Source organism: Trypanosoma conorhini (genome assembly GCF_003719485.1).
Source record: "Trypanosoma conorhini strain 025E chromosome Unknown Tco_14.4_contig_00045, whole genome shotgun sequence".
In the NCBI taxonomy this organism is placed as follows: domain Eukaryota; phylum Euglenozoa; class Kinetoplastea; order Trypanosomatida; family Trypanosomatidae; genus Trypanosoma; species Trypanosoma conorhini.
In genome coordinates, this window is record NW_021704135.1 from 14,901 (window position 1) to 39,755 (window position 24,855).

The following is a 24,855-nucleotide window of genomic DNA, read 5'->3' on the forward strand; positions in this document are numbered from 1 at the left end:
GGCGGCTCCGCAGCCATGTAGCTTCCTCTCCGCGCCGAGGCGTCAACGCGGCAACAGCAGCAAAGGAAGAAAAGGACACGAGGAGACACATGCGGAGGACAAAAGGAGTGGGAGAGATATGAAGCAAATTGAATTGAAAACCGCACGAAGAGAGAAACGTAGAGGGAAGCAATGGGAGGCAAAAATAAAAGGCAAAAAAATCCACCTTGTGAGCAGCACGTATAACATATACGTGTGTGCATAATCCACACAAAGAGAGAGAGAGAGAGAGCGGGCGAGGAGATCAACAAGGGCGCCCCGGCGAGGGGTCCAATTACTCTCAACAGCCAATAGAGGCCAGCAGTGGCTCAAAGGTGCTGATGTCCCGCACGGCGACCACCGCGACGTATGGGCACCCAAGGCTGTCCATCGTGAGTACAAAGCTGACGTTACACCGTTCAAGCAGCGGATGGCGCCTCGGTAAGTCATCCCCCAAGTCTCCAACATCATCCGTGCCTCTATGATTCCTATGCGGGTCTTCCTCGTCTCGCAGCACAAGGCAAGGGCAGAACATCAGCTCATTCGTTACAACCAGCGAAAGACCCTCAAGACGGCCAAGGAGATCGGAAAATATCATCTTCTCCTCATCTTGCATCTCATTATGTGTTTCTCCTGTACCGCGTGCTGGCGCGCCGCCCAACTGGCGACGAATCGGCGCCGGCAGAAAGTACTTCATCGGTATCTCCAGTACGGAGCTGTCAGGTCGATGTCGCCTGTCCGCAGTGGGCAGGATCATCCCACCCACCGAGGCCACCACTTCACCGCAGTGGTACGACTTACCTGCAAACACCCGACGCAGAACACCCTTCAATAGAGACTGCAACGCAATCAGAGCAGCGGCCTCCTCGCTGTTGTCGTCGTCGCCGCTGGGCAGATTCTCGCCACACGAAGCAGCGCTGTCAACGTAGAAGAGGTATTCCGTAGCGCTACTGCTATCCGTAGGCACATGTTCGCCGGAGCATTTCGTCGTTGAAGCCGAGACCGTCACCGTATCAGTTTCTTGTTGTAGTTGCTGCTGCGCACCGTTTGGTGGCGGTGCCTCTGTTTGCCACAACTCCTCTTTTTTTCGCCGCACGCGCGGCTTTCGTCCCCGCTTCCGTGGCTGACGCTCCTGCTGTTGTTGCTCGTCTGCCTCCGCCTCGTCTCTGGCCCGCTTGCCTTCACCCGTCAGCCGATGCTCCTCCTCGGCGGCGGTCGTGACGGCGTACAAAAAGATGTTCTCTTGTGTCTCAAACCTGGCGTGTTTTTTGATGGCCGAGAGCGGAATCGCGGCGTCCCACACCTGCCAGGGGAGGAACGGGACGTTGAGGGGCCAACGCACCGCCTCCGAGCTAAATGGGACGGCCGGCGGGAAGTGCGTGTCGCCCCCGCTCGAGGCCCCCGCGCCGTTGCTTTTCGCGTCGTGTCTGGCACCACTCCCCTCCTCTTCCCTCGAGGAGGAGGAGGAGGCGGAGGAAGAAGAGGAGGTAAGCCGCGAGCCTGGCGCACTGCAGACCTCCTCGGGCGCGGGTTGAAAGGGCGCAGCGGGCGGCAGCTCCCCCAGCGGCGACGACGGCGCCGACGGCGCCGACGCCACGCCGTGCATGACCGACGCCAGCACATCCTCGCGCGACAATGCGGGGGTGCAACACACCGCCACCAGACGGGCCCGCTGGTGTCGAGGGGAACGGCAAAAGAAGCAGTGGTGGATGCGCACGGGCGTGGGATTTCCAATGCTCCACATGCCACACTGCGGGCACTCCCAGAGTAGCACCATCTCCGCCTGCGCATCCGCGACGGCAGAACTAGCACCAGGCTCCCCGCCCAATTTCGGTAGCCCCTCCGTCTGCTCCTGCACGACACCATCGCGGCCTTCACGTGCGCCAAGAGCAGTGAGGCTCATGTCCGATGGGGCCCTGGCTGGCTTCTCGCGCAACCCAGCTCTCTGACTGCGCGCAAGCTGCGGAAAGGGGACAATGCCACCCGCCCGATGGCGGGTCAGCAGCTCTCCTTTCAGCCCCACCCAAGGACTAGGCGTGAGGCTATGCGCCTTGCCGTACGACATCAAAATCTCCTCGCCCTTGTTGATAACTCGTCTGGAAACAAGAGCCGTGTACGCCTCACCGCGTGGCGTAAAACGACTCTCCGCGGTAAGATTCGCCATCAGCCCGAGAACGCCGCGAGGGTCATTCGCAAAGCGTCCGTAGTTGCCGGCAAACTCGGCGTCCAATGCATAGTCATCCCCGAGAGAACCAAACCCCATCGTGTAGGTTCTCGAGCTACAAGAGGTGCTGAAGATTTCAATATAGCCGCTATAGGGTGTCACGACGGTGTTGGCGGGGATGGTGCTCTTGGCGAAAAGGCCCAGCTGTCCGTATGCGGGGTGGCGCGGGTCCGTCAAAACGCGCAGCTCAACATACTGCTCAGGCACATACCGTGCAGGCGCGAAGTTTGGCAAGGTCTTGGGATCCGTAAAGTACTGCATGAAGGCGAACAACCCCATGTAGAGGATCATGCGATCGTGCTTACTAATGGAGGGGTCAAAGGCAAGGAAGTGCCTGGCGCTGTCGCTCGCATTAAACTTAAGAGACCGGCGCGTCGGTGCACAGCGGAGAGACTGCGCGGACTCCATTGCGTGCGGCGCCCCGCGTGTAGCGGAGAGGCCAGAGAGATACAAGGGCAGTGCGAGTTTGCGTCTTCCGCGGCCTACGCACACGCACACGCAGGGAAAGAAAATAACTCGCTTCGCCTCTTAATTCCTTCCGTCCCTCCCACCCTCCGTGCAATGTGCGACCGCGGCGGCCGTCCTGTACCCGCTTGACTCCTTCACCCCACACCCACAGAGAGAGGAGGAAAAAAAAAAGGAAAGAGAGGGGAAGGAGGGAATATAAAAAAAAAAGAAAAGCCGTCAACAAAGAGATAAAAATAAGGGGGGGGGGCATATACCCCAGCAAAACTTAAGGCAGCGCCCCCTCCCCCTGCTTGCCTGCAGAAGCGTGCGGACAAGAGCTGAGGAGGACATTGTGTGGTGTGCCACTTAACCGAGAGATTCATCGAGCCACCCAGCGTGCTCCAGACGGGGCTTCAGAAACAACAATCACAGTCAAAAGGGCAGTTGGCGGTCGTGCCCGCTTTGGGGTTCGACGATGTAATTTTTTGCAACTCTTCCACAGTGACAATGCGATCCACCCCCTCACGCTGCAGCACATCCTCTGCGACTTCGACCGCGGTCGGGTCTTTGCTCGTCTTTCGCCGCTTCTTTTGTCGCTGCGATGCCACATCAAAGAATGCAGAGTCACTCAGCCCGAGTGTCTTCTCCGGTGCGCGGTACAGGCCGTCGCTGACGGACTGGCCAGCCGTCTCCTCAGCCTTGCGTCGCTGGACAGAGCCATCATTACTGCTGCCGCCGCGGCCACGCTCCTGCTGCCGCTTCGCGCGCATGGCGGCAAAGATGTCTGCAATGTCGGACCCGTCCTTGGACTCCAGAGCAACCACCGCGCCCCTGCATCCCGTGGGGGAAGATGACACGGCTGCAGGCGTGGCGGCCTTGCCCTTGACACCCGCACACCGCAGCTTCTTCGCGTCCTTCGTCATCACTACCTGTCACTCAAGGCAAATAGCAGGGAAATTATGCATGTGCTTGCTGCTTGGTTTGCTTGTTTGTGTGCGTGCGTGCGTGCGTGAGAGAGAGAAAGCAACAGGAAGAAGTGCAACTGCTCGCGCAGGAAGCTGAACAGCCCGCGCACGCGAATCCCGAATGTGCACAACTAATCCGCTATCACCGTGAAAAAGCCAAAGAAAGTGATTTACGAAGAAGAACTACAACAAGAAAAGAAGGAAAAAAGTTGCTTAAAAAAAAATGCGCGGTCGTCCCTTGCGCTGCAAAGATCCGCCTCCTTCGCCCCATTGGCACAAATATGTCCTCTCGTTATCTCCCCTCCACCCTGGCCGCATCCGCTCGCCCGCAGCCACGTTGCTTTTCAATCCGTTTCTTTTTTTTTCTTTTAAGTTTTCCTAAAACAAAGAAACAAACGCATGATTTTTATTACCTTAACGCTTGCCAAAGAAACAAAAACAAACAAACAAACAAAACAAAACAAAAATCCTTTGCGCAGTGACTTCCCTCAGTGGGTAAACACCTGAATCTCCCGCGAGAAGGGGGCGCCGGCCATCGTCTTTTCAATCTCCTCCACGGTGCGGGGGACGCGGGTCATGTTGACGGCGCCCGCCTCAGTGATGAGCACGTCACTCTCAATGCGCACGCCGCCAAAGTTCCACAGGGAGCGGAGCTTGGCCTCATTGAGGTACGGCTTGAACTCCGGGTTCTCAAAGGCGTCGGTGAGGAGAGCGCGGTTCACGTAACAGCCGGGCTCCACCGTGATGCAGAACCCCTTTTCCAGCACACGGGCCGTGCGAAGCTTGCAGCAGTCACTCTCCTCAGGCCGCGGCGGGCATCCCTGCAAGTAGCCCCCGACATCGTGCACATCCAGACCCATGAGGTGGCCAAGGCCATGCGGCTGGAAGAGGCCCATGACACGTTTTTGCATGAGGGTATCCACGTCCCCCAAGATAATGCCTGCCCGCACAAGGTGCCCACACATTACACGCAGAGCCAGTTTATGCATATCTACCCAGTTCACGCCTGGCTTCAGCTGCCGCAGTACGGAGTCGTGGGCGTCCAACACGGCATTGTAGATCGTTCGCTGGTCTTCGGTAAACTTGCCATTGACGGGGAAGGAGCACGTGATATCGCTTGCATAGCCCATGTAATGACCGCCCATGTCAAGAAGCGCCATGGTTCCATTCTCAATGGGGGCATCATTGTTCGGATAGTGCAGAACTGCCCCATGGTGGCCGGTGCCACAGATGCACGTATACGCCACCTTACGGCAGCCACCATGGTAATACACATGATGCAAAAAAGTGGATTCAAGCTGATGCTGCGACATGCCAGGTTTGCAGTGCTGCATGACATGAATATGGGCCTCGCTAGAGACTTTGCACACATACTGCAGGAGCTCCACCTCGAGGTCTGTCTTGTGGCAACGTTGTTGGCTAAGCGTGTTGAATAGCCAGCCGTGGGACGCCTTCAGCTTGGAGCCCTCCGGAAGTGTCGCCGTCAGAACGTTGAGACCGCTGTCCGAGTTGACACCGTCCAACACCTCAACGGTTTGTACGCCCTTTGACGTGAGCACGGCGTTGATCTCATCTGCGTAGTACACCTCCTCCGCCTCGGTGGAGCGCTTCACGGCGTCTGGAGTGGGCAGCTCACCCATCCAAACGGCGTAGGACAAGGGGTAGCGGGGAATGAAGAGGAGGCCCGTGCCGTCGGCGAGCACGGCGCCAAAGCTGTCGGGAATGCTGCAGCCAAACAGGTACGCAAAGTAACTTTCCTGCCAAAAAAGGTAATTGACATCCGTTGAGTTCACCGGCACCTCCGATCCACCCTGGAGGAAGGCGGCATGCGTCGCATCTTTGCTTGAACGCAACGCGGCGCCCAGACGCTGTCGCTGCTCGCGATACATCTCGCGCTTCACCTTAAAGGGGTACGCTGTGCACTGGTTGCCGCTGCAGCCATTCTGCTTGGTGTGTGCTGACATCGTCGCTTCTGCCGCCGTTTGCGCCCAGGTGCCGTACGCTACAGTGCAACACCACTAAGTGTGTATTATGGGGTTCCCAACCGAGCCACTTGGACTTGATGAGTGCTGTGAGACGCGGTACAACGAAGGCCGGAAAGCCAATCGCAGGCCAGCAGCGGCAAGATGCACAGCCACCCGTAATGCAAAAAGCGGCGGGGGCAGAGTAACAAGAAACGCACTCACACGGCCTTCTCCTACTCCTGGTAGTTTAGCCCCGGTTTTCTTCGTCTCGCCCACAAGCCTCCTCTTGCTTCCGTGTGCTCCTTCGCCGTGCCACCACACAGCCTCGCTCCCTCCCCCTCCCGCGCGGGCGACTCCCCTGGCACAGCACCCTCGCGCCGTGTCGAAAGACGAGCGGCGCCCCAACCAAGCGAAACAAACGCCGCCAAACAGGCATACACACACGCGCACACAAAGAAAGCAAAAAAAAAATATCGATCCCCCAGGAAGACAGCGGACTATAAAGGTGTCATTGATGGCACAGCATTTCCCGCGTTCATAATATTCCTTCACGCATGCATTTCTGCGGGTGTTCGGTTCGTCCTCGCACCCCGCGTGCAAAGGCGCTGCACCCTGCGGGGAGGGAGGAGGCAAGGGATGTGGAAAAGAATGGGAGTCCCGCGCACACGCTGCTGCCCAGCGTCCCCGGCTACGAGGCCTTTTCTCTCAGGTAAGTCAGGCCGTGGGCGCGAACGCGCGAGTCCACATCAAGGGGCGTGAACCCCATCCCGAGGCCTTCACACCACTGCTGGACGAGGAAGGAAACTTGTTGCCTCTTGGCGCTGTCGCACCCCACGTCACAAATTTTTACGAGGCAGTGGTCCCCGTTGATCAGGAATGCAACGCTCTCCACCTCATGCAGTAGTTTGCTCCGCAGTCCCTCCAGTTTCAGGCTCATCTTGGGGGGGTGCTGGATCAAAAACATGGGAGCGGAGGGGGGATGCAGAATGCAATCGGCGGCGTCATCCAAAAAATTCACGCTGAAGACGCAGCCGTGGATGGGGGTCACGCCGCGCAGCCTTCGAAAGTCCGCGCCCACCCGCGCGAGTTCCTCCTGCACAAAGAGAAAAAGGGATCCTGTCATGAACGCATCAAACACGGCATCGTGCTCCTTCATCGTGCACTCCGTCACCGCCTCGAAAGAAAGTTCGGAGTGAATCTGCACCCGCTCGTTCCTCTTTAGAAGCGCCAGGTAGGTTTTCTTGAGCGCGCCCGTTAGCACGCCGAATTTCTGCAACGATGGCGCACACGTCAGCGTTCGAGTGTCGTAGAACACAGGAAAGATCTCCCGAACAAAGCGTTTAAACTCGGGCAGCGTCTGTGGTATGACCTGCCGCATAGCGCTAAAGAGAAACGTCAAATCTGAAAGGCCGTTGTGTAGCACCAGGGGCATCTTGCGGCCCTGCGTCGCCGCCACCAGGGCCTCCAGCAGACGTGTGCCAAAGTAGTTCGGATCCTTCGCAATTGGCAGATCCAGATCATCGAATGACGAGACCTTAGTAATCGTCTTCCGCACGAAGCGCAGTCCAAGCAGCCCCATGCAATTTCCAAGTTCGGCAAACAGAGGTGGCTTTAAGAATGGAAAGTTCGCCTCCATCGACTCCCCCACGGCAGCATTGCACGCAAAGGATCGTATTCTATTGTACTCTGACCAAAGCTGGTTTTTTGCCTCCGGAAGCGGAAATGCATTTATCCATTGTCTTAGGGCCTCCAGTCTCTCGTCCACCGCGCGTGCGTGGTCAGCGGCTTCCACGCCGTGCATCACCGCCAGCTGCACCTTAAGGTACTCCTCGAAAGACACGAAAAAGAGGCTCTCCGACATCCACTTGTTGAGGTCCATGGTGTTCTTCATCAAGAACATTACGGTTTCAGAGGAGAGAGTCACTGTTCTGTCGCCATCGCCCTTCTCCGGGGCTGGCAGCAAATAGCAGGAGTAGTTCCGCACCCTCACGTGCCGCCTCTTCGCCTCGGCGTAGCCCTTCCACCGCTCAGCAATTTGAAGGACGGCATCGATCTCACTTAGCGTGCGGAGCTCGGTCAACTGCTCGTACACGGGGGCGGAATCTGAAGAGCCCTTGAGCGCAAGCTCCGCCTCGCGCCGTGCCTTATTGAGCTGCTCCACGTCACTGGGCGCCACATGGCCCTTGGAAGCCCAACTCTCCAACATCGCCTTGAGCATCGGCCCCCGCAATCCAGTGGGATAAAAGGCCTTTGCCTCGGAGACCATAACGTCGCGGTAGGTTTGAGGCGCGGCATCGGCGCACGGCGCATTCGCAGCGGTGCTGCTCGCCTGCTCGGTGTCGCCGCGGAACATGCTGAATCCAATCTGCATCGGGCAGAATTGACGCGCTGCCGCCATCTTGCGCAGGAAAGCCTCCTCCGGCAGCCTGAGAAAGTGGGCAGCCGACTCGCGGTCGATGCCGGTGAACTCGAGGTCGACGGCGGTGTAGTCTGCCTCATGCAGGTCCCGCAAAAATGCGGGAAACATCTCGACAAAATTTTGCCGCGTGAGGAATGTGATGTCTGACGTCATGTTTGCGTTTTCCACGTTTCACTTCTGCTATTGCTTCTATGCATTACACGCACGCGCCGATTCACGCGTTTTATGCGGAGTTGGATGTGTGGCAGGGGAGGTTGATAAGAATAAGAGAAACAAAAAAAATGAGAAAAAAGAGCAGGGGAAAGAAGTGCGGCAGCGGCAGACGCAAGAGTTCCACCCATCAGAGAAAACTTGATCCGCAGCGTGTGCACTTCGACACAACAAAAAGAAGGCCTTTTCCATTCACGCAGCCTCTACATTTGTACCTCCGCCCGTGCCTCTTTTTTTTTCTCTATTTTCTTCCTGTTGTGAGCTCCTCCTCCCTCGCGTATACAAACGCGAGGTGGCCGAAGCGGAGGTGCGCCTCCAGCCCACGCCACTGGACCACACTGTACTGCACTGCAAATGACATGGTTTACCCCCCTCCCCTCACCACCGGCAAAGCACAATCAGAGCACAGAGCAACAGCGCTTCGCGTGCGCCTTTGCCGCCTGCATATGCTGTGCGCCGGCCGCAATACTTTGGCAGCTCCTCTCGACACTCTGCTGGAGCTGTACAAGCTGCTCATGCTGTCCCTGCACAAGCAGCTGCAGATCACTGAAGAGTTGCAGGAGACCGTGCATCTCCCGCTCTAGCTCTAGTACGGCGTCCCGCGTGTGCATCACTCGCTCCAGCTCATCCCGCGCCAGGAAAAACAACCGCTCCTCATTACCAGTTGCGACAAGCCGTCGTGCAACCTCTCTGGCGTGCTCAGCACCCATCTCGCCCCGGTTGTAAACCTCACCGCCGGCAGCATCTGTCGTACCAAAACGTGCCTTGACACGCCTTGCGGTGGCGTCAATCAGACGCTCCTCCTGCGCCCTCTGCGCCGCCCACACCGCACGCACCTGCGACATCAGCCGGCATTCCATGAACATGGCAATGTTGTGACGCATACGCAGCTCCGCCATGTTTAGCGGGCGAGGATTGTCGTGGCCTCCCTCCGCCAGCTTCTGCGTGGTGCAGTTGTACACGTAAATCATCTCACGAGAGAAGTGGCACTCGGAGCGAAGCTTTTCTACCGCGTCCCGCACAAGCTCCCGCTTCTCCGCGCGCAGCTCCACCAGCTGCCCCAGGTGCAGCGCCTCTAGCGCCTCCACCTGCATCTGTATCCTAGCAAGAGACGCAAAAATGGGCCGCGTCTCATCGTTCACCGGCAGCTGCGTGGAGCCTCGCTCACGCCCCTCGTCCTTGTTGTTGTTGTTGCTGCTGCGGCTGGTGCCGTCGTGCGCGGTCAGCCCCCGCCCACGGTGCGGCATCAGGGCCACGAACTCGGCCATGCGGTCGCGGGCCATTTCCAACGGTAGCCCCCCTCCCCGCACACCACTGCGGGCGCAGCTGCGCCCCCCCTCTCCCTCCCCCTCTTCCTCTCCCTGCAGTGCCGGTGACGTGCGGGGTTTGCGGCGGCCACGATGGCAGAGAGTGAGAGACAAGACAAGAGACATTAAGAATAACAAATAAAAAAAGAGAGTGCGGCTGACAGACAACATCTCATGCCTGCGTGCACACATCCAGTACGGCCTGAAGCGCAAGTTTTAAGTCCTCCTGCGGAACTCTCTTCGTTCCCGCCATTCCTCCCTTCCTCCTGCGTCGGCGGCAGCTTCCACATGGTTACTGCTGTGTTTCCTTGCTTTCCTCCACTTACATAATAAAAAAAACAATCATTGCTGCTCGAGCGCCACACACACACGCACGTTTATCTCCTCTCTCCTTCTTTCTCTCTCTCTTACACCGCCTCCCTGCGTGCGCATAGTTTCTGCCCTTTTTTTTTCCTGCTGGTTGGTGTTTCTCCTCACTCTTCCGCGTGGATTTCCTTCGTCCTTATTTTGAACAAAAGAACAAGTTATATATTTCTTTGTTATAATTCTTTTTTTTTGCCCACTTCATTTAGTCGATGTCCCCCACGGTGCCCGCCGCGTGCCCCTCACTGGATGCCGTAGACGTGGTAGAGGCGTGTCCGGAGCTGCTCGCTGTACTGCGCCAGCTGCTGCCTCCAGCGGGCGCCGGCGTGCCCCTGCGCCGCCTCCAGCAGGTCGTGCATCGCCCGCTTCACGTCGCCGCTGCACGTCGCGAGCGAGACGGCAAGGTCAAAAAAGAGGTGCAGGCGCGAGACAACGACCGGCAGCTGCTGGCGCACGGCGATCAAAAAACCACTCACCGCCTGCTCCTTGTGCGGCACATCCTTCACGTTGCGCATGTACGAGCAGAACGCCTTCGCGAAGAGAGAGACGTCGCAGCCGGACTGCGCCTCCACCGCGTGGTCGGCGTAGAGCATGAGACCGAGACAGATGCACAGGTTCTCCGCCATATTGCGCATCTCAGTCGTGTGCGGGACGGTGCCAAGAATGCGGGCGATCGCCGCAAACAACTGGGGAAGTCCGTTTGCGGCGTCCAGCGTGGGCAAATTGTTGATGTCCATTTGATTCTCCAGTAAGTTACACATACACCACGCCACGTTGCTGATCACGCCGTATGTGTTTTCGTCCAGCACCGCCAGGTTCTCCAGAGCCGCCTTCACCACCTCGCGCAGAACGCTTTGCACGCTGGCAGGGCTGACCCTCGCCAGGTCACCAAGAAGTGAAAATCCACTCTGTCGGATCTCCGCATTTTCGTCCCGGACCGTCTCTAGCACAGTAGAGACAAACGACGGTTGACATTGAACGACAAGCGGCTCCAAACTACAGCCAAGGGCATCGAACAGCCCAGACAAGAGATCCGCGGCGGTCACAAGGAACTCGTACTCCGGTGGATCTTGATTCGTCCGTCGCGCCTCGGCGCGTGCCTGCACATGCATGACAAGTAAACGGTAGGAGCGTTCAAAGATGTTTTTAGCCAACTCCGGCTGCATAGCCTGCCCGAGTGCCCGGCAGACGCTAGACATACACTTGAAAAAGGAGAAAAGGAGCGGACTATCGTCGGGGGTGCCACCCCAAATCTCGCCAAGGGGTTCCATAAGCAGCTCCACGGAGTCCGGTCGGATGCGCATTTGCTCTCCCATCGTCTCGCAGACGGTTTCCAGGGTTTCAAGCAGCAGAACACGATTCTTAAGCTGATACCCGCGCAGACACTTTGCCACGCAGTCAATAATGAGCGGGATGTCGTTGTCAAGCTGTCCCTCGCTGCAGAGGAGCACAGTCTTCTGCAGTGCCGCGGTGGCACCCTCCTGCACAAGCTTTGAGGGACTCTGCATCTTCTGCAGAATGCAGGCCATAAAACTCTGCAGTTTATCGGGCACAGAGACGATATACTTTCCAATCTGCGTCATCGTCCAGAGGGAGATGTTCCACACAAGGAAGTGCACGGAGGAGTCGCCAAGCAACTGCAGCAGCCGCGCACTTATGTCCGGCAGGTACGGCGTCATGGAGTCAAAGCAGCCATCCATGATGGCCCCCAGGGCCAAGATGGCGGCCTCCAGCTCCTTCCAGAGGTTGTTGGGCTGCATCATGCCATCAATCACGCTCAGCACCGTGAAAATAATCCGTTCGCCGTAGTACTCCGCGATGGAATCGAGCGTCAAGGCCGACACGCGCCTCAGATTCCACTCCTCCACCTCCCCATCGTCGTCCTCATCCTCGGTGGCTTCACCGTCAACGTCGTTGGCGGCCGTCTCGTTGACGCGTGCCTGGTAGTGCCTTGGCCTGATGTCGTCGAGCTTGTCGGGGACGCTCCAGTCCTCGGCGCTGGCCTGCAGCATGCTAATCTCCATCTCCGAGTACACCATGGAGCGAATCAGGACGGGGATGATGCTCTCCAGCGTGGGCTCGACCAGGGAGGCAAACCTGGGAAAGCACAAGACGCCACGCCAAAACTCCGTCGCCTCGATGCGAAGCTCCTCGTCGGTTCCGCCCGAGGAGGCAGTCGCCATGGACATGAGGCTCGTTATTTTGTGAAACAACTCGTCCGAGATGGCTTCGTGGTAGCCGAGCGAGAGCACAATACACTTCACGCACTTGGTGGAGAGCTGGGTGGAGGACGGATTTTGCAGATTCCCGAAGCAGGCGTCAATAACCTGCAGCACATGGGGCCGCATACTGCTGTACGAAAAGCTACTGTAATCAATGCCCGCCTGCTCAATCACCACCGAAATTGCGTCAAAGGCCTTGAGCTGCACCTCCAGCCCCTCTCGCCCGGCCAGCTGCGTTCTAAGATACGGGAGCACGGCACTCACAACCACGCCCGTGAGCTGTCGCATGTCTAGGAGTTGCACTGCGTCATCCACAATCTGTGACAACGCACGCATTGCGCCATGAACCGCGTGCAGTTCTCCGCTTTGTGTGGAAAGAATACCTGTGAGGGACTTGACAACAGGCTCCACGGGCCAATACGTTTCCCTCACCGCCGCGCTGATGATGGCGCATGCCACGGCGCGTATGCTGCACTCCGGGTCCACTACGGCCCGCTCCATCACGGCGATCTGCAGTGCCGGGTTCCGTAGGCATGAGGGATGCGACAGATGATTTTTCAGCAGGTATCCAACGAGCTGTCTCCCCCGCGTCGGCACACCGGCGGTTGTCAGCAGCTCAGCGCAGCTTGAAAAGAAGACGTCAGGGTTCTCCTTCAACTGCTGCAGCTGCACCTCGCCCCTGTGACGGAGGTCCGGGTTCGGGTCCGCGGCTGCCGCAAGGGCCTCCAGGATGGCCTGCCCCACGTCACTCATTACTCCTCCGCAGGTGCAATAACACGTAAAGAGGCAAAAAGAAAAAAGAAAAGTAATAAACCAACAAATAAGAAGGGAAAAAAACAACAACAACGGAAAAGAGTAATTCCGTCGTTCGCGGCGGCAGACGAAGAGGAGAATCGCGGGGAGCTAACGGGAAGGCAGAGAAGAGGGCCAACCTCAACCCTTTGCGACGTCGTCGCCGCCGCCGCCGGCGTCAATGCCGCTGTCGCCGCAAGCGCCATCGTCTGCATCCCAATTCGCGTCAACGCAGATCCTATAGGCCGCGCTAAACTTCCCCTGCAGGTACACGTTTCCGCTCTGCTTCGCAATGGCAAACAAGTGCTTGAAGCGCCGCGTCGCCTCCGCGCGGTCCTGTTCTGACTGGAGCGGAACGCGAAGGCCGGCGTCCAGCCCGAGAATATGCAGCGCCTCGGAGGAGGACATCACGGCCGTGCCGCCGCCGTCGCCGCCGCTGGCCGCGTCCTCTCGAAGCTTCTCCGCCTCACGATTGTGGGCAACCACGAAGGCCTGAAACAACAGCAGGCCACCAGCAACAATCAGGCGGGCCAATTGCGGGGGGATGCGCAGCACGCGCGTCGGTCGCAGGGCTGCCGGCTGCACGCAGCGGATGGGCGCCGTTGGGCGGAGGAGCCTGAAAGCGCGCCGCATCGCTCCTCTGCGGCCAGCCCAGCGCGCGCGCACACACACACACACCGCCACAGAAGAAGAAGAAAGGAAGAAAGAGAGAGAGAAGCGCGGGGGAGGCGTCAGCACAAAAAGGCGGAAAAAAGGAGAACCCAAACGAGCAGAAAGTCGAAACAAAATACGTCGGCGCGCAAGAAGTCATCGCAAAACTGAGGCAAGAGCAAGAAAAAAAACACCAGGAAAAAATGGACAACAATAAAAAGAAGAACAAATGTGTGTTCACACAATTTCCGCCACAAGCCGATTCCTTTGGTGTTTTCGCACATTTCTCCACTCCTCAAATTCGGCCTCACTCATTTGCAGCAGAGGACCCGTCAACGATTTCTTCATGCGGACGGGGTCGTAATTGGGGCTCGAGAGGGAGCGGTGGGTCTCCGAGTAGAGGCCCCGGATGCGGTCAATGCTGCTTTCCGTCATTTTGTACACCGACGGCGAGGCGCGGGCCTTTCGCAGCGCCGCGTCCCGCGTCCCAAGGTAGCGCCGCTCCGCCCTCACCAGCCGGTGGGTGATGTAGCGATACGCCTCATGCAGGAGTGGCAGCGTCCGGCGCTGCGGCAGCGGCACTTCGCGGATAAACTTTACGAAGCGCTCCTCCCAGTACGCCAGCTCCTCCATGGCGTCCACGAATTCCCCGCACGGGTCAAAACCCTCCCGGGGGGCGAACATCTTCGCCTCCCATGCCCGCAGCTGAGCACCTCCGTTCTTCACCCGGTCTTCCTCCACCCGCTGCCGCGTCCAGACGGGATTCTGCGCCGTGATGGCGCGTGCCGGCCAGGGGTCCTCCCCAACGATCGCCTCCAGCGGGACCAGGCGGTTGAGCGCCAAGTCGGGTGGGAACGGAACGTACTTCGCCGCGTGGTCCTTCGCGCTGGGCGGCTTATGGCCATACTCCTCCTCGTACATGCGCTCCTGCGTCCGCTTGTAGACAAAGTCGGCGTCCGGTTTGTGGCCCATGTCACGCAGCTTCAGTGCATCGTGCAGCACGTCGCCAAAGATGGAGTCGACGGTTCTTTTGCGGCGATTTCTACGCCGGTTCAACGCGGACGCAACCGGATCGATGTCGTCCGGCGGCGCCTGAGCCTTCGTCGCCTGCTTCTTCTGCAGCGCGTCCCCAACGGCCTTAAACGGGTCCGCTGCGCCGAGCGCGTCCTCGTCGGAATGCCCCGGTTTGCTCGGCACCGAGGAGAAGAGGGCGCGCGCCGACAGTTGGGGGCAACAAAAAAACAGCCGCGGCAGGCGCCCGCCACAACCGACGGCAGGCAACCGTTGCATCGCCGCCCCACTCCCTCGACACTGCACAACAGAGAAATAACATCAAAGAACAAGAGCGGCATTGACGCAGGAGCGAACAAAGTCAGGCAAGGCCCACCCGCAGCCGTGCACCCCCTCCCAGCACCTCGGCATGGCAGCATTGGCGGTGGCCTTTGCAGCTCTGTTCGCGCGAAGGCACATATAAGTAAATATATATATATATATTACCCAAAGGTTTCATGCCACCACAAACAAGGAAATAAAAAAAAACACCAAACCCAGCACCCATTATTCCCTCTTCCTTGTATTCGTAACCCCCCGTCAAGAAGAACGGCAAACAGCAATCACCACGTCATACGTCGCTTCCCTCTCCTCCTCTCTGTATGTGGCAAACCCAAAGAAAGCCAAAACAACAAAAACAACAATAATAATAAAAAAGCATAAAAGCAGAAGGAAGGCCGCCGCTGCCTCCATTTCAGGTGCTTCCTTTTTCCAAGGCCTCATGGACGTCTTCCCAGCGCCTCGCAATCGCCCCATCAACGGCACACAAGGCAGCATCCAGAAAAAACAAATGTGCCTCAAGCCCTCGTACGACACGCCGGGCCTGCTCCACTTCTATTGACGGAAGTTCCTTTGGCGCAGGCAAAGGGATGGGACCCGTTGCAGCCGCAGGCGCCGCGGCGTGCGCAAAAAGAAAAGCAAGGTGTCTGAGCCACCGCACCCCACGGCTTTTCGCGTCCACTTCAGTTAAGCCAGCAGCCGCGTGCTTCACCGCCGTTTGTGCCGCACCCATTCCTCGAAGCGCGGCAGTGGGTGCGAGACACGCAGCATGGACGGCCGTGTTGCTTTCACCGGACCCCCTGATGGGACTGGAGGGACGACCGCTCCCCGCACTCGCAGGTGCATTTGGCGCGATGTGGCTCACGTGGGCCAGCATATCACGCAGAGCATCGTGAATAGGACTGTCGTGGGCATCCGCCCCCCCGCCAACGCCGTAGGCAAAGTTAAGAACCACATCACCCAGAGCTTCCAACAGGGCCGTCGGAGGAGGTGAGAGGCGGCCGTCGTCTCGCTCGCGTGAAGGTTCAGCGACGTCATGGGCGCATGCCACATCCCCAACCACTGACGGTGCAGTGACAGCGGCAGAGGAGATATATGCGGCAACAGAGTCCTCCAAAATGTCTTTAAGCGGCCCGCGAGGAAGTTGGCATCCCAGACCACACTCACCGGCCGTCACGCGCGAGAGATGCTCTGCCGACGATGCATTGAGAGTCGCCAACAACTCAGCCACGTCTGCCAATTCCACCATGCCTTCGGGTGGTTCGCGAAGTGTCGTTTCGGCCACGCGCGGTGCCTCCAGCAGCCGCTCCCCGTCCCAAGTGAGCAGGAAAGGAGCCGAGCTCTGCGGCCCACCCGACATGCATCTTTTCTGCAGCAGCTCGAGAAACGGCGTCCCCGCATCTTCCCTGGAAACCCCAACCGCTGGCCCGCCACTCCGGGCCTGATGGCGCAACAGGTCGGGAGACGAAAGCGGGCGCCCACCGCGACCCCCGTGCATCTCCTCCCAGCGCCTCAACAGTTGTGCAACCCTCCCCGTTGGGGCGGCGGGTAAAGGCGGGGGATCCGCGTCCGCTGCTTTCACAACAGACACGCCGCATACAGGAGGAGAAGAAGAAAAGTAAACCTCCTCTATCATGTTGAGTTGCCCCAAGAGGTTCCTTACGACGCGCTCGTGAGGCGGCAGGGACACGGCACCGCGGCTGGCCTCTACGAAGCGCACGTCAACCTCCCGCTTTGCCTCTTCAAGCAGTTGCGTGGAGGAACCAATCTCAAGCCTTGCGGTGGGAACCAGGTCCAGAAAGGCCTCGTTATTCTCTGCGCGGTGACGCTTTGACGGGAGCTCACCACTGTCCGCACCGCCGGCAGGAAACAATTGCTCGCTGATACCACGCAACAGTTTGCCCAGCACATCAGATCCCCAGCCCTCCGCCGGTGTCGGCCCAGGCGACCAGGCAAAATCCTCTGGGACGCACCACTCCAAGAAAAAGATGGAGTGCGTAAGAAAATCACTCGAAATGAGTGTGGCGTTGCACCAATCACATGAAACACCCCGTGACTGGTGATGTGTGATAAGCCAATTCCATTCCCTCCCCTCTGTAGCCAATGATTTCGTAGTATCATCAGATGCGAGTTCTCGCAGCCGCGACAACGACACACCAAATGTAGCGTCTGGTGGGAATCCACACACCCGAGCCAGAAGTTCCTCTTCGCCTCCCTTCACGGTGTCTGCCGATGCAAGGACAAGAGACGGAAACATATTCCCTGGCTCCCTCGGCGCTGCCGTCTCTGGAGGAGACAGCACAATCATAAGAAGCACAGGACGCCTTAAAATGGATGTTTTTTTCCGCATTCGCAATTCTCGCGTGTTGTCCTTCCACCATTGATGGGCCTCAGTGAAGAGCGTGGCGGGCGCCGTGTAAACGTGATCCAGGTCAAGAAGGTAGCACCCGCGCTCCAAGGCAGAGGCGTTGGACTGTCGCTGCAAGCAGACGGCGGGGGCCGCCCCAGAGTGGCCCTGGGGCGGGGGGCGCAAGAGGCTGTGGTGTGGCTTTCCTTGGCACGAGGCAAACTCGTGTTGAAAGGCCTTGAAGAGGCGCTCCTCGGACGGGCACAACGGCGGAGGTCTTGCCTGTCGCTGCGCCCCTCGCGCTCCGCTGACAGACGCGTCACGGGCGCCGGACGCGAGGGCCAACGCCTCAGCCAGGGTCTGTGTGACGAAGAGCATCATCCCACGCAGAGGCGGGGGAACCGGCGCCACGTCCGCCTTTCCCCCTCCCATGCCTCTTCTCCCCGCATTGGCGGACGGGCGGAGAAACACCGCAAAAACAAAAACAAAAACAAAAACAAGGAAAAAAAAAGAGGGGGAAGGCGGCAAGAAGTGAACCGGTCCCAACGAAGAGCCCGTCCAAGCATGCTTGCAACCCGCAATTTCGCAGGATGAGCAAAACAATGCGGAAAAAAAAACAGAAAAAAGAGTGAGCTACTAACTCCAAACGGTGTCCCTACCACTGCCGAGCCCCTTCTTAGGGGACGTGGAAGACCGCGTCCGTGTCACTCAATGAATTCTTTTGCCCTTTCTGCTATGTTTTTTTTCTTTTCTTTTTCCCTGTCCACCTAAGCAAGGCCCACTATGTCAGCCGCTCCAGGTCAGACAAAAGTCGACTTCGGTAGGAAGGCGATAGCGATAGTACTTGCGCCAGTAGTTTGGGGTATGTACGCTCCTCACTACGGCCCTCAGCGGAGCGAGACTTGAACATGCAGGTTGAGAACTTTAACGCCATCTCCACCTGCGCGGGGCTGGGCTGGAAGGGCCGCAACTGACAGAGCAGCCGGTCCGCCTCCGGGTAGTCGATGCCGTATTGGCTCATAAGATACGCCATGGCGAACACCCACGCCCGTGTCAGTCCTGTTTTGCACATTATATACAGAATGGGCTGATGATTGAATTTTAGGAGCGCCCGCTGCTTTCGACCCCCAAACCGAAGCAGTGAGCAGAAGCCTGTGGAGTCCAGCAACTTCTTTTGCTTGTCCGCTTGTCCGGCATCCATAAACGGCTGCGCGCTGTGAATGCTTTTGCATATGGTGAATAACACCTCAAGCACGGCACTCCTCACCACCGGCGGATTCCCCTGCTTCTCCGGGGCAATGAACGGGACAGAGTAGTAGTCCACCACGCCGGGGAAACGCTCCCAGTCCTGCAACGTGGCGAAGCCAGGTGGAATCGATTCCCCCACCTCCAGACAAGAGACCACTGCAAGCATGCTGCCACCGCGGGCCAGGCACTGCCGCCAGAGCTCCAGCATGTGACCCGCTCCGTCTTCTCTAGCGTCGGCATGCGGCACGCCTCCCACCACAAGGTCGTCCAACACCCACGTCCACAGCTTGCCCGCAAGCGGCCGCGGTGGTGACGCCTCGGAACACCCGCTTGGCGTCCTTACCGTTGCGGCTGCAGAACCTTCTGCGCTGTGGGGGTTCGTCGCCGAGCTCGGCGGCTGCGCAGAGTGCGCCCGACGCGAAGGGCTTTTCACGGTCCTGATTCGAAAGAGACTGCTGAGGCCCGTTGCACCGCCGCCGCTGCCGCCGCCGTGGCGCTCCCCGCGGAGCTTCCGCAGTCCCTCCTCCAGGAATTTGTTGTAGCGGTCCTCGAGGTACAGCATGACCAGCTGGTCGTCCTCGGGGAGGTTCTGCCGGCCCACCGCCGCGGCGAGCTCCGTGAGCTCCCGCAGCTTGTGCTCATCCTCCCGCCGCAAGCGGCTCATCGCCGGCAGCACGGAAAAGGGGCACGCCGGGCGTCACCTGCACCCTCCGGCCGCCGCACCCCAGTTGCCAGCCCGACCAATCGTCAAGGACGGCCTGCGAGCTGGCGCGCACGACAAGCAAAGAGCAACATCCACGCACAGCAACACCGAAGCAGTGGGGAGAGGGGGCGAAACAAAAAAAAACGGAGAGAAAGAAATAAAGAGGTAGAGGGGGAGCAACTAACAATTTAAAAAAAAAGAGCTCAGAAAAGGTAGCAGCAAAGCATGCGAAGAATGCCTCCTCTGCCGCGGCCCCTGAGGTTGCATTTCACCGAAGACGCGGAACAACAACAGCACCAACACAGCTAGATACAACGGGGTATAAAAAAGAAAAGAAAGTGATGTTTATGTGAACGAACAGCAGCTACAATATATATGTATATATATATATCGTGGGCTTCGCTCCGTCTTAACTACCTCCACGCCCGCATCACATTCGATTGTCAGTAGAAGGGCTTAAATCGTGCGAGACGCCAACTGAAAATGGTCTTGGCAGAAGGCTTCAACGGGCGCCGCATCCACGTCGTGACTGCACCGTTGCCCATTTGCATTTCGCTGTCTGTCTTGTAAATCATCCAGCGTGAGAGGTGCGGCAGGGAAAGCTTCATCCAATTCTCTCGCAGGAAGGGTGGAACGTGATCCGTTCCCTTCTCACGGTATCTCGCATTTCCCCACGTCTCCCACGGATGGCCCTCGATATAACTGTTGGGTGTACCAAAATATACGTACTCCCGCACAGACCCTATCCGTCGAATCATGGCGGTGGGATCGGTGTTCATGCTCATGTCGGACATCAAAACAATGGCAGGCTCATACTTTTCTAGCGCAGCTTGAGCCTTCATTTTAATGATGGGATGTGGTTTAAATGCATCTTGTTTATTGGGTGGTATAACAAGAAGATACGGATTCATGTTGGGTTTTTCATGCACATGAATGATAGGCACAGGAATCTTTCCTGTTTGGTTGAGGAGGCCACCCAACTTCCCTGTGCGGGAGCCAAGAAACAGAATGGGGGCCTTCTTTGCCTTCGGGTCTTCCAGGAGTGAGTGACGGTGGGCAATGTAGTCCGCGGTGCTATCAACCAACTCCCGTGTGGGCAGCATCGACTGCGCCGTCACCATCAAGAGGTACGCCAGGGTGTTAAAGGGTGTGTAGTAGTTCCAGAACAGACAATACCACTCCTCGAAGGTCATGGAGGTTTGCTTGTTGATGTCGCACTGCGAAAGCGGCAGGCGTGAGATGTCCTCCAGGCGCACAAAAGGGCCTTGCCTCCACCACAGCGGCTTCTTGAGCCCGACGGTGCGCAGCGCCGCGGCGTAGGTGGGGAGGTGCGAGGGATAGAAGCAGCGCTCCAGCTCCGCGAGGTCCACGTCCGTGGCTCTCAAGAAATTGTTTCCAAGAAACTCGGCGTAGAGCACGGCGATGGCCTGCAGGTAGCTGTCTTTTCCCTTTTTGTCCGCCTGCTGCAGACGCTCGCGGAGGTTGTCGAAGCGCTCCGCGTCGAACTTCGGATTAATGGAGCCGGTGAGCTGCACAAACTTGGACTCCGCGGTTTTGCTGTGGAAGCGGTTCACCGGCGGCACCTCGAAGGCGTAGCCGCGGACGGTGGCCACCTTCTCGTAGATGCTGCGCTCCTCCTCGGAGGAGTACTGGACGCCCAGCCGTGTGGGAGTGCCGAAGCCGCCGCCGCCGCCGCTGGCGCCAGACGACATCCCACCCGCCCGCCGCCCGCCTTTTCCGCCCAACGCAGCCCTAAGGGACTACAGCCCCAACGAAAGAAGCGAGGAAAGAGAAACAGAAGCACAAACACACTCACACAGACGTGCGCTGGAAATGGCGCCGTTAAAATGCACAAAAACACAAAGCAAGAAGTAAAAAAAAAACTATTAGAGAATGAATGGGACACATAAACAAGCGCCCTCTCTTTTTTCTCTTTCTCTTTCTCTTTCACACACACACACAGAGGGAGGAATACATCGTCCTCTTCCTCACCGCGCCGTCATCCCTACTTCTAATATATATATATATATATATATATATATATGTGTGTGTGTGTGTGTGCGTATACAGTTATAGTTATATACGTAGATTTATATATGTGGATTTGTAGGTATCGATATAACTCTCCGCCCCCATTCCGTTTCACTTCCTTCTTCTTTCCCCCGCGGCGAATCGCAATGTGGAACTACAACAATGGGAATTGTTTGGAAAGGAACAAGAAGTAGCAAGGGCTCACGCTTCCCGCTCCGCATCGTTGGAAGGAAGGACAGAAGAAAGAGCAAAAAAAAAAAACAGCCCCAATCCCAGCAACGCACAGATGCAGACAAGAAAAAAAAACCACGCAGAGTTTACTTATTGCGTTTCCTTAAATACTACGCGGTTTGGTTTGCATACGGGTCACGGTAAACTGGCATCACTGCACCTTCTGGGCGCGCCAACGGAGCACAGCCGTTGCTCGAAAACAAAAGCGCTGACTGCCGCGTGGGGTGGAATGGCTCCGGGCGCCCCGTCACCTTACAAAAGGGCTGCGAAGTTGCGGAAACGCTGGGCGCGTTCGCACCGCCCTTCGGGGGAATCGCCGCCTCAATGCGTTCAATCACCTTCGTCAGGGAAGAGGTGATCATGGCAGAGATGAGATGCGGGTGCTGCTCCATGCCCGGCGGGATGCCAAAGTCACTCCCGGTGTTCCGCAAGTGCGCGGCAATCGCGTCGTTGTCGCCGGCTTCTGCTTCGTGCTGTATAAGAAAGTGCAGCACGCAGAGCCGGGCACACATCAATCGCCGAAGCTGCAGCAGCTGGAATGCGGTTATCCTGTCACAGACGATGTACACACGGCTGCCGCTTTGCGCCACCTCAAAGGTGACGCACTCCGTGTCTTCGTGAATTTCCTCATAGACAAAGCGACTGCTCAGCAACAGCAGCATGATGTTGTACACCTCAGGCTTTAGCTGCGAGGAGAACGACCCCGACAGTCGCCCGTAAATGGTATGCACAATAAAAGGGATGCAGACCGTGTCGCGTTCCCATGGACAGTTCGTCGGTACGGAGCGGTCTCTCCCGCAGTTGATGTTCACAAATATGCCGCTCCCGGCAAATCTCTTCTTCTGCGCAAGCTGCGGATCATGGAGTACATACACGCCTTGGTTCATGTAGGCCGCTGAACAAATAAGGGAAAGAGTTAACGCATTTTGGTTAAGCTGCTCTACGAGCTCATCAACATCCGTGACATCTTCGAAGGGGACGACGGAGGCGAGTTGCTCCTTGGTTTGTGTCACCACAAGAAGAATATCCACAATGCGAGCCCGACTCAAGTACCGCTCCTCGCACCATGCGAGCTGGCCCTCCTCCGACACACCCTCGCGCTGCATCGCCATGTACGCAATGACGACGTCGACCGCAGACAGTGCGTCATTGTAGTATTCCCCTTTGCACTTCCTCATGAATTCCTCCGCCCTACGCAGCAGCCCCAGCCGCCGGGATTTATCCATACCATCGTACGGCACGTAGAAGGGCGTCCCGCACGACGCGCAGGCCGCAGCAATGATGGAGAGTGTCGTGAGGCCCATGATGACCCCGTTGAACACAATGGTGCCTGGCTCCACACCAAAGGGAAGTGCACCAACAATCAACCCACGCAGCGACAAGTTAAAACGACGCTGCGCCAGCGGGTTTCCCGACGCATCACTGCCCGCCGTTCGAGCCGCATAAGCATTCGCAATAACCTTACTCCATGCCTCCCTCACACCGTGGTGTATGGTCTCATCGATCGTCTCAATCAGTGAGACGTGATCCCCCTGTGGCACAATGTAGCCACCGTCGCACAACGTTGACAGACTCCACTCCACACTCACCTTCCGAGGTTTTTCATGGCACAGCAAAAACATTTGAAATGGCAACGGCGACAGGTGAATGCAGTGAAGCAGAATTCCATGCAAGACGGAACTTCCTAAGCGGGACCCATTCGGAGGCAACTGCTGCGCCTGTTTTCGGGACAGCAAGGTAAAGAAGAATCCCGGCTGCACACGCCCGACACGACCACGACGCTGCAGCATGTTTACAGAACCTTCCCAGAGAAGTTCCAGCGGTGGGAAGGCCACGGAGTTGGGGTCCGTCTCAATAATGCGGGGGCGCTTGCCTGTGCCGGAGTCGATGATAAATACGACATCTGGCAACGTGATGGACACCTCCGCGATGTCTGTGGCGACGTACACCTTCTTCTTCGTCGCCGACTTCCGCTGAAGCGCCTCCTGGATAACCGCAAGCTCAATGTCGCGGTACCATGGAATAGGGTCGAGCTGCTCGCCCAGATTCTCCCGGATCCACAACGACAGCTGCTCCACCACTGAGCGGCCTGGCACAAAAACAAGAATGCTGTGCCCTGGGGCGGCTGTGTCTGCCAGGAATTTTAAGACCCTCTCCAGCAACAATCGAATGGTATGAAACTGAACGGAGTGCACAACTCCCGTGGGAGAAACAGCTGGTTCAACAAATTTCACGCCAATAAGTTTACTCACATCCTCCAAGTAATAGTCATGGATGGGGTACATGGCATTCGCCTTGGAGTATACAGCGACTTTCAAATTCTCAAAAAAGTACCTCCACTCAGATACCTCTGCAGTGGCGCTGCAAAGCACAAGCCTTAATTTGCCTGGCTGACTTAGCATCAGAAGCTTTACAAGAAGCAGCAGCACCTCCACCTCCGTGGTACGCTCATGGAATTCATCAAAGATAAAGTGTGTGATGTTGATTTCATCAGGAGGAGTGTGAAGCAAGTGCAGAAAAAGGGTGTAATTTGTCACGTACATAATCGGGGTTTCACCCAACCTTCCCACGTGCTCCCCGCGTACCAAGTAACCCACCTTGCCGCCAACCTTCTCACCGTAGAGGTGGGAGACGCGCTGGGCCAGCTTAATGGCCGGTGTACGCCTCGGTTGCGCGTTTGCCACCTTTGCCTCCGGGTGGTCATCGAGGATGGCCTTTGGGATAAGAGTGCTTTTGCCTGTGCCTGTGTCGGTCACAACAATTGTGACGTCGTGATCCTCAATCATCCGGCTGCACTTATCGACTTCAAGGGTCCCTACAGCGCCGAATTCGGTGCCCCCTTGTGCCCGAAGGGGATCCGTCCCTTCGTCATGCTCGGGCTGAAGGGCGTAGAGGCTTTTGAATTGTTGCAGAACCTCTGGATCAGGCGACGGAAATAAGTTAACTGCCTTCTCCGCAGCATGCACTCCAACAGTAATTTTCACACTGGCTTCATTAGACCCAAAGATTTGAGCCACATCGGCTATATTTATGGGCTCCTGCCTTTTCCCAATTGAATCTTGTCTGGGGTTCCGCTGCAGGTGAAACTTAGAATTCTCATTTCCCTGCGCTACAACTCCGCGCTGCTGCGACGGTGGCCCATTTTTGTGCTGAACTGACCCCGGTCGATCTGCGTACGGATGTTGAAAAGTTCCATTCGGCTCTCTTTGCTGCTGCGGCTGGCATTCTTGCTGCTGCCATTTTTGATTTCTCTGCTGCTCCTGCTGCTGTGGTGGTGCTAGATATTGTTGCCGAGGCAACCCTGGTTGCGCTACGTACGGTGGCGGGAGATTTCGATCAGGCTCTCTTTGCTGCTGCGGCTGGCATTCTGCTGCTGCCATTTTT

The 24,855-nt window shown here is 57.5% G+C and overlaps 12 protein-coding genes across 12 annotated transcripts in view, besides 16 other annotated features; all 12 read right to left on the reverse strand.

The window, feature by feature from the left end:
• The first annotated feature begins 253 nt into the window (after positions 1-253).
• Positions 254-283: a microsatellite.
• A 36-nt stretch (positions 284-319) lies between these two features.
• Positions 320-2,650, reverse strand: Tco025E_01388 (uncharacterized protein; the record flags this gene model as incomplete). The annotated part of the gene is made up of 1 exon (XM_029368326.1): positions 320-2,650. The coding sequence occupies one exon, from the start codon at positions 2,648-2,650 to the stop codon at positions 320-322; it is 2,331 nt and encodes a 776-aa protein (XP_029231471.1).
• A 452-nt stretch (positions 2,651-3,102) lies between these two features.
• Tco025E_01389 (uncharacterized protein) lies at positions 3,103-3,612 on the reverse strand (the record flags this gene model as incomplete). The annotated part of the gene is made up of 1 exon (XM_029368327.1): positions 3,103-3,612. The coding sequence occupies one exon, from the start codon at positions 3,610-3,612 to the stop codon at positions 3,103-3,105; it is 510 nt and encodes a 169-aa protein (XP_029231472.1).
• Positions 3,613-3,654: 42 nt separating this feature from the next.
• Positions 3,655-3,701: a microsatellite.
• Positions 3,702-3,991: 290 nt separating this feature from the next.
• Positions 3,992-4,024: a microsatellite.
• Positions 4,025-4,084: 60 nt separating this feature from the next.
• Positions 4,085-4,120: a microsatellite.
• Positions 4,121-4,142: 22 nt separating this feature from the next.
• On the reverse strand, positions 4,143-5,618 carry Tco025E_01390 (metallo-peptidase, Clan MG, Family M24; the record flags this gene model as incomplete). The annotated part of the gene is made up of 1 exon (XM_029368328.1): positions 4,143-5,618. One exon carries the CDS (start codon positions 5,616-5,618, stop codon positions 4,143-4,145), a length of 1,476 nt encoding a protein of 491 aa, XP_029231473.1.
• Positions 5,619-6,306: 688 nt separating this feature from the next.
• On the reverse strand, positions 6,307-8,190 carry Tco025E_01391 (putative ribonuclease; the record flags this gene model as incomplete). Its single annotated transcript, XM_029368329.1, has 1 exon — positions 6,307-8,190. One exon carries the CDS (start codon positions 8,188-8,190, stop codon positions 6,307-6,309), a length of 1,884 nt encoding a protein of 627 aa, XP_029231474.1.
• Positions 8,191-8,573: 383 nt separating this feature from the next.
• Positions 8,574-8,600: a microsatellite.
• Positions 8,601-8,645: 45 nt separating this feature from the next.
• Positions 8,646-9,515, reverse strand: Tco025E_01392 (uncharacterized protein; the record flags this gene model as incomplete). Its single annotated transcript, XM_029368330.1, has 1 exon — positions 8,646-9,515. The coding sequence occupies one exon, from the start codon at positions 9,513-9,515 to the stop codon at positions 8,646-8,648; it is 870 nt and encodes a 289-aa protein (XP_029231475.1).
• Positions 9,516-9,934: 419 nt separating this feature from the next.
• Positions 9,935-9,962: a microsatellite.
• Positions 9,963-10,159: 197 nt separating this feature from the next.
• Positions 10,160-12,892, reverse strand: Tco025E_01393 (transportin 1; the record flags this gene model as incomplete). The annotated part of the gene is made up of 1 exon (XM_029368331.1): positions 10,160-12,892. One exon carries the CDS (start codon positions 12,890-12,892, stop codon positions 10,160-10,162), a length of 2,733 nt encoding a protein of 910 aa, XP_029231476.1.
• A 180-nt stretch (positions 12,893-13,072) lies between these two features.
• On the reverse strand, positions 13,073-13,564 carry Tco025E_01394 (uncharacterized protein; the record flags this gene model as incomplete). The annotated part of the gene is made up of 1 exon (XM_029368332.1): positions 13,073-13,564. The coding sequence occupies one exon, from the start codon at positions 13,562-13,564 to the stop codon at positions 13,073-13,075; it is 492 nt and encodes a 163-aa protein (XP_029231477.1).
• A 51-nt stretch (positions 13,565-13,615) lies between these two features.
• Positions 13,616-13,649: a sequence feature (GA-rich).
• Positions 13,650-13,819: 170 nt separating this feature from the next.
• Tco025E_01395 (uncharacterized protein) lies at positions 13,820-14,872 on the reverse strand (the record flags this gene model as incomplete). Its single annotated transcript, XM_029368333.1, has 1 exon — positions 13,820-14,872. The coding sequence occupies one exon, from the start codon at positions 14,870-14,872 to the stop codon at positions 13,820-13,822; it is 1,053 nt and encodes a 350-aa protein (XP_029231478.1).
• A 178-nt stretch (positions 14,873-15,050) lies between these two features.
• Positions 15,051-15,076: a microsatellite.
• Positions 15,077-15,241: 165 nt separating this feature from the next.
• Positions 15,242-15,288: a microsatellite.
• A 38-nt stretch (positions 15,289-15,326) lies between these two features.
• Positions 15,327-17,690, reverse strand: Tco025E_01396 (uncharacterized protein; the record flags this gene model as incomplete). The annotated part of the gene is made up of 1 exon (XM_029368334.1): positions 15,327-17,690. One exon carries the CDS (start codon positions 17,688-17,690, stop codon positions 15,327-15,329), a length of 2,364 nt encoding a protein of 787 aa, XP_029231479.1.
• A 41-nt stretch (positions 17,691-17,731) lies between these two features.
• Positions 17,732-17,769: a microsatellite.
• A 205-nt stretch (positions 17,770-17,974) lies between these two features.
• Positions 17,975-18,014: a microsatellite.
• A 25-nt stretch (positions 18,015-18,039) lies between these two features.
• Positions 18,040-19,170, reverse strand: Tco025E_01397 (uncharacterized protein; the record flags this gene model as incomplete). The annotated part of the gene is made up of 1 exon (XM_029368335.1): positions 18,040-19,170. One exon carries the CDS (start codon positions 19,168-19,170, stop codon positions 18,040-18,042), a length of 1,131 nt encoding a protein of 376 aa, XP_029231480.1.
• Positions 19,171-19,339: 169 nt separating this feature from the next.
• Positions 19,340-19,373: a sequence feature (A-rich).
• A 205-nt stretch (positions 19,374-19,578) lies between these two features.
• Positions 19,579-19,600: a microsatellite.
• Positions 19,601-19,652: 52 nt separating this feature from the next.
• Positions 19,653-20,921, reverse strand: Tco025E_01398 (uncharacterized protein; the record flags this gene model as incomplete). Its single annotated transcript, XM_029368336.1, has 1 exon — positions 19,653-20,921. The coding sequence occupies one exon, from the start codon at positions 20,919-20,921 to the stop codon at positions 19,653-19,655; it is 1,269 nt and encodes a 422-aa protein (XP_029231481.1).
• A 207-nt stretch (positions 20,922-21,128) lies between these two features.
• Positions 21,129-21,158: a microsatellite.
• A 65-nt stretch (positions 21,159-21,223) lies between these two features.
• Positions 21,224-21,253: a microsatellite.
• Positions 21,254-21,273: a microsatellite.
• Positions 21,274-21,581: 308 nt separating this feature from the next.
• Positions 21,582-24,855, reverse strand: part of Tco025E_01399 (ATP-dependent RNA helicase-like protein) — a gene marked incomplete at both ends in the record, with an annotated part of 4,050 nt that continues 776 nt past the window's right edge. The window contains one exon of the mRNA XM_029368337.1: positions 21,582-24,855. This exon is cut by the window's right edge and continues 776 nt beyond it. Within this exon, the coding sequence (XP_029231482.1) occupies positions 21,582-24,855 (3,274 nt within the window).